General features: G+C 41.2%; 1 protein-coding gene across 1 annotated transcript in view; it reads left to right on the top strand.

The window, feature by feature from the left end:
* Nucleotides 1-6293, top strand: part of CUNH11orf91 (chromosome unknown C11orf91 homolog) — a 21797-nt gene extending 15504 nt beyond the window's left edge. The window contains exons 2-3 of the mRNA XM_037739261.1: nt 4742-4744; nt 6251-6293. Coding sequence (XP_037595189.1) covers nt 4742-4744; nt 6251-6276 — 29 coding nt within the window. The 3' untranslated portion in view covers nt 6277-6293. The remainder of the gene's footprint in view (nt 1-4741; nt 4745-6250) is intronic.
* The last annotated feature ends 433 nt before the right edge of the window (nt 6294-6726 follow it).

The following is a 6726-nucleotide window of genomic DNA, read 5'->3' on the forward strand; positions in this document are numbered from 1 at the left end:
GCCTCCTGGGTTCAGGCAATTCTCGTGCCTCAGCCTTCTGAGTAGCTGGGATTACAGGCACGCACCACCATGCCCAGCTAATTTTTTGTATTTCTAGTAGAGACGGGGTTTCACCATGTTGACCAGGATGGTCTCGATCTCTTGACCTGGTGATCCACCCGCCTCGGCCTCCCAAAGTGCTGGGATTACAGGCTTGAGCCACCGCGCCCAGCCGGCTATTAAGTTTTAACATGTGGCTACTGCAACTGGGAAAGTGAATTTTAAACTTTATTTCATTTTAGTTATTTAAATTTAAGTTTAAATAGGCACATGGCTATTAATATCTACCACAGTGGACAGCTCAGATCTGCAGAGAAGAATATGTCTACATTTTCCCCTCTTATTCGATTAGATTGTGTTGAGTCTGGGAAGAGGGAATACTTGGGGTTTAATGCAGGCTTGGTTTCCAGAGCTAACTGTTGTAGGGGCAGGCAAAATGGCACATCTTTACAAATGAAGAAATAGGCTCAGACGAGTGAAATCACTGCTGAAGGTGACACAGTGGGTCAATGGCTGAGCCTGTTCCCTCCCTGCAAGGCTCCTTCCTCCGTGCAGTCCTCCAGGAATCCACAACCCTTCTCTCTCGGAGGTGACTTAGGAAGAGTCAGTAGACAATCAGAATAGTCCCAATTGTCCAATGTGTGGCGTGTGCATACGTGTGTTTATGTGGGTGTATGAGTGCATGTATATGAGCAGGCTCTTTGCAGAGGCTGTGTGACCTGCTACACAGGAACAAGGATGATGTACAAATCTGAACTGTCCACTATCCCCTCTCCCATCCAGCCCATAATAACAGTTTATTTTAGGTGCATTTCAAGGACTGATGTCATTTTATAGTCTGTTAATGCAACCATTCTAATGGGCCAGTTAGAGCACTGGAAAAAGTGTGGTGGCATCTGAGCACAGGAGAGGCCAGTATGGGGGTTAGAGACATGCTTGGAGCTTCTCCCCAGCCCTGCCAGCTAGCAACTGCCAGCTACTGAGGGATCGCCAAGTGCCAGGCCCTGGGCTCAGCACCCTACATACAGCAACTCATCAATATTTACATCCCAGCCATGAGAAAAATGGCCTCAGCCCCCATTTTATAGAGGCGTTGAGAGGCATCAGGCTAGGATGTGGCTGAGCCACTCCAAAGCCTGAGGTCTTAAAGCCTTGGCTCCTTTTTCCAGTGACTGGCTTCAAACTATTATATTTTCCCTGTTGTTCTTTAGCCCACCTCAGCCAGCTGATACGGAGAATGTTTGTATGAGCAAACATCATCATTGCCAAGGGTATGGACTCCAAAGTGGGATGGGCAAGTTCTCTCCTGATTTCATCCCAGACAAATGCAATGAAATCACTTTAACAACACTGTCCCTGAGCTGGTACAAGAAGAGACATATGGATTTTCCCCAAATAGAATCTTACTTTCCATGAGCTTACCATATGATTTTTTTTAAATAGAATCTTGCTCTGTGGCCCAGGCTAGAGTACAGTGGTGCTATCATAGCTCACCGTAGCCTCAAACTCCTGGGCTCAGGTGATCCTCCCTCCTGAGTAGGCAGGACTACAGGCACGCACCACCATGCCTGGCTGTTTTAATTTATTTTTGTAGAGCCAGGATCTCACTATGTTGCCCAGGTTGCTCTTGAACTCCTGGCCTCAAGTGATCCTCCTGCCTTGTCCTCCCAAAGTGCTGGGATTACAGGTGTGAGCCACCATGCCCAGCCAGAGTTCCATGCCACACTTACAGAGCTGACTATTCCTGCTGCCAGACCTTTAAATGCACCAAGCCCAGATGTTTTACAGGGTTGCTGGGACCAGGGTATTATACTCTGGGTGAGATGTTTGCTCAGAAGAATGATTCCCATGCATGATGAGACTGTAACCAAATGAGCATGTGGAAGCTGCAAGACAGCTCCAGCTGGTTCCAGCTTGTCTCATCATGGCCAGATGATGAAGGGCTCTTCCTTTCACAGCACCATTCACCTCCCCTCCTGAGCTCACTGTCTGCTGGAGGCTGTTGAAAAGGGAGGTTGTCAACAACAGGCGAGTCAGATGAGACTGAGTACAGGAGTCAGTCCTTTTGGGTGATTAGTAGGTGATGTATTGGCTCTGGCAGGCAAGTGAGTACCCCTTGCTAGAAATATTCAAACAGGGGCTCCATAAATAACAATAATTCGTCATACTTGTCGAGTGCCATGCAGTTATGAAAGATACACTCTCTCCTTCCCCTTCTACAGTCACTTAATTGACTGCACATTGCACAGATAAGGCTCAGAGGGGGACACGAGTTGCCCAAAGTAACACAGCTGGAATGTGGTAAAGGCAAGCTTCAAACCTAGGTCTGGATGATGCCAAATCCCAAGACTGGGATCCCTTTAAAGTGTAATGCGGGTGGTCATGACAGAGATTCAGAGCTACAGGAAAGCCTTATCAGGCCCCAAACTGAAAAGATTTTAGTGCCCTCTTATCCCATATGTAATTAAAAATTGAAAACAATCCAAAATATAAAAAAGCACAATAAAGTTGTAATCCCCAGTCCCCATCACAGAGTAACTATAGTGCCTTTTTCTCTATTAAATTGTATTAGAAATCTCCCCGTCTTTCCTTGTCTTCTCCTCTCTCTGCCCCACTTCCTCTCATTTTGACTGTCTGCTTTGCTGAAGGCTTAGTTCTGCTTAATCTCTGAGCAGGGGAGTAACATTGTGTACAAGGTCGTGAGGTTTATCCTGTGATAACTGGAGTGTGAAGGAGAGTGTCTTCACTAAATTCCCTTCCAACTCGGAGTCTGGGATCTACCATTTCAAAAACAGCAAGATACATCAGTTCATCACGTGGTGATGGCTAACATTCTGAGAATATTGTAAACACTTGTTAAAATCTTTTCCTTACGAGGAATGGAGAAAGAAGTATTAAGGGAAAAGACAAACTGTGAACACAAATATCTGCTTGTACCTTGGAAGGCGAATTACCAGTGAGGCAATGTGCCTTTATTTCATAAGCAAATTTGTCAGGAAAAAACCCAACACAATGTTAACTAAGCCACACAGACTAAAGCAGCAAAGAATGGCATCACTGCAAAGCTCTACGTGGTTTGCCTATTTAGATTTGCTCCATAGAGCACTATATTTGAGAGAATGGATAAAAACCAAAACCCATACATTAATAATCTGGTACATTCTGAATGGCACTTTATTGATATAAGCAATTCAAAATGAGAGTGTTCAGTATACTGTGGTTTCATTCATAAACTATATGGTTTCTGAATTTTCATTTGGATTGCATGTGTGATTCCCAAACTGGTTATTTCTTCCTTACACTTGGGCTCCTGATTTCATTTGGTGGTGACAGCTCTGAAATTTGGGTTTGTAATGCTTGTTGCCTCTTTGCACTGGCAATTGTCTCTCTTCCCCCAGGGGATACTGTGGACATCTTACTAATTGGTTAAAGATAATTGGGAAGGAACGCTATGTTGCATAATTGGAAGATGCAACAGTAGAGTCTGTCCTTGTCTAGACTTAAATGCTTCTGGAAAGATGTGGATGTCAGTTTTCACTTTTATGAGGAATGAATGGTGAGCCCTTAATAGGCTGGACTTTGTGTCTCGAGGATCTATAGTCCTTGACTGTGAGCTCTGTGAGGGGCAGGAGCTGTGTCCCATTCACTGAGTCCCTGTCTCCTGGCAGTGTCTGAAACACAGCGGGTGCTCAGGACATGACAGCTCAACCTATGATGGACTGAAGGGGTGGCTATGAGGGAGGTTCTATCATTGCTTCCTGGATAGTTCCAGTTAAATGAAGGATTAATGATTAACAGGATAAAACCAGCTTTTTTTAAAAAAGGAGGATGGGCAGATAGGAGGCAGGACTGACTTGCAGCTCCAGCTTGGACAAACGGAGGAGCATGTGGAGACTCACATCATGAACTTTGGCTTCAGAATTACCTCAGGAATATATCAGGAATGCCAAGCAAATCCATAGACCCTCGGAAGGAAGTGGATTGCCCCTGCAGGACTGGAGAGACAGCCCAAATACTGTGAGTACCCAAGCTGTGACAGTGGGAAAGGGGAATCATCTGCCCCGAACACACACTCTTACTGGGGAACCTGAAGGTCTAGATCACAGGAGAAGGAGTTAACCTTACCTGGAGCTGAGTCAATTTAGAGAGCTGAGTGGAAAAACAGGGGTAGAGGAAGCAACAGGAAAAGCCCTTCAGACTTCAAGACAAGGTTTTTGATTTAACCCAATCGAACAAAGACAAAGAAAAAAGAATTTAAAAAAAATGAACAAAGCTTCCAAGAAGTTTGGGATTATGCTAAATGATCAAACCTAGGCATAATGGGTGCTCCTAAGGAAGAAGAGAAATCTAAAAGTGTGGAAAACATATTTGGGAGAATAATTAAGGAGAATTTGCCAGCCTTGCTACAGACCTAGACATCCAAATACAAGAAGCTCAAAGAACACCTGAGAAAATCACTGCAAAAAGATCATCACCTAGGCACACTGTCATCAGGTTATCTAAAGTCAAGATCAAGGAAAGAAGTCTTAAGAGATTTGAGGCAAAAGCACCAAGTAATCTAAAAGAAAAACCTATCAGATTAACCGCAGATTTCTCAGCAGAAACCCTATAAGCTACAAGGGATTCGGGCCCTATCTTTAGCTTCCTTAAACAGCCAAGAATTTTTTATCCAGTGAAACTAAGCTTCATCAATGAAGGAAAGATAGTCTTTTTCAGACAAACAAATGCTGAGAGAATTTGCCACTATCAAGACAGCACGACAAAAACTGCTAAAAGGAGCTCTAAATCTTGAAATAAATCCTGGAAATACATCAAAACAAAACCTCTTTAAAGCACAAATCTCACAAAAAAAAAAGAAAAAAAAAAAAAAAAAAAAAGGTATACAGGCAACAAATAGCACAATGAATGGAATAGTACCTCAGATTTCAATACTAACATTGAATGTAAATGGCCTAAATGCTCCACTTATATGATACAGAATTGCAGAATGGACAAGAATTCACTAACCAAGTATCTGCTACCTTCAAGAGACTTGCCTAACACATAAGGATTCACATTAAATTAAGTGGAGGTGGAAAAAGACATTCCATGCAAATGGACACCAAAAGCAAGCAGGAGAAGCTATTCTTATATTAGCCAAAACAAACTCTAAAGCAACAGCAGTTTAAAAAGACAAAGAGAGACATTATACAGTGATAAAAGGCTTTGTCCAACAGGAAAATATCACAATTCTAAATATATACACATCTAACACTGGAGCTTCCAAATTTATAAAACAATTACTACTGGACCTAAGAAATGAGATAGACAGCAACATAATACTAGTGGGGGATGTCAATACTTCACTGACAGCACTAGACAGGTCATCAAGACAAAGTCAACAACAACAAAAAAAACCGGTGGATTTAAAATACACCCTGGAACAAATGGACTTGACAAATATTTATAGAACATTCTATCCAACAACTGCAGAATTTACTTCTATTCATCAGTGCATGGAATGTTCTCCAAGACAGACCATATGTTAGGTCACAAAACAAGGCTCAATAAATTTAAGAAAAATTATATCAAGTACTCTCTCAGACCACAGTGGAATAAAATTGGAAATCAACTCCAAACGGAATCCTCAATACCATACATACATGGAAATTAAATAACCTACTCTTGAATGATTGTTGGGTCAACAATGAAATCAAGATGGAAATTTAAAAATTCTTTGAACTGAACGGTATTAGTGATGCAACCTATCAAAACCTCTGAGGTACAGACAAAGTGGTGCTAAGAGGAAAGTTCATAGCATTAAATGCCTACATCAAAAAGTCTGAAAGAGCACATATAGATAATCTAAGGTCAAACCTCATGAAACTAGAGAAACAAGAACATATGAAACCCAAACCCAGCAGTAGGAAAGAAATAACAAAGATCAGAGCAGAACTAAATGAAATTGAAACAAGAAAAACAATACAAAAGATAAATGAAACAAAAAGTTAGTTCTTTGAAAAGATAAATAAAATTGATAGACCATTAGCAAGACCAACCAAGAAAAGAGAAGATCCAAATAAGCTCAACTAGAAACAAAATGGGAGATACTACAACTGACACCACAGAAATACAAAAGATCACTCAAGGCTACAATGAACACCTTTATGCACATAAACTATGAAACCTAGAGGACGATACAAATCTCTTAGCTTAAATCAGGGAGAATTAGAAATCCTGAATAGGCCCATACAGTAAAAATGAAATGGTAGTTAAAAAATTACCAATAAAAAAAGTCCAGGACGAGATGGATTCACAACTGAATTCTATCAGACATTCAAAGAAGAATTGGTACTAATCCTACTGACACTATTCCATTAGAGAAAGAGGGAATCCTCCCTAAATCATTCTATGAAGCCAATATCACCCTAATACCAAAACTGGGAAAGGACATAACAAAAAAAAGAAAATTACAGACCAATATTCCTGATGAACATAGGTGCAAAAATCCTCACCAAAATACTAGCTAATCAAATCCAACGGCATATCAAAAAGATAATGCATCATTATCAAGTAGGTTTCATACCAAAGATGTAGGGATATTTTAACATATGCAAGTCAAAAAATGTGATACATCACATAAACAGAATTAAAAACAAAAATCATGGCTAGGCACAGTGGTTTATGCCTATAATCCCAGCACTTTGG

The sequence above is a fragment of the Cebus imitator genome, unplaced genomic scaffold (genome assembly GCF_001604975.1).
Source record: "Cebus imitator isolate Cc_AM_T3 unplaced genomic scaffold, Cebus_imitator-1.0 Scaffold66, whole genome shotgun sequence".
NCBI classification, from domain to species: domain Eukaryota; kingdom Metazoa; phylum Chordata; class Mammalia; order Primates; family Cebidae; genus Cebus; species Cebus imitator.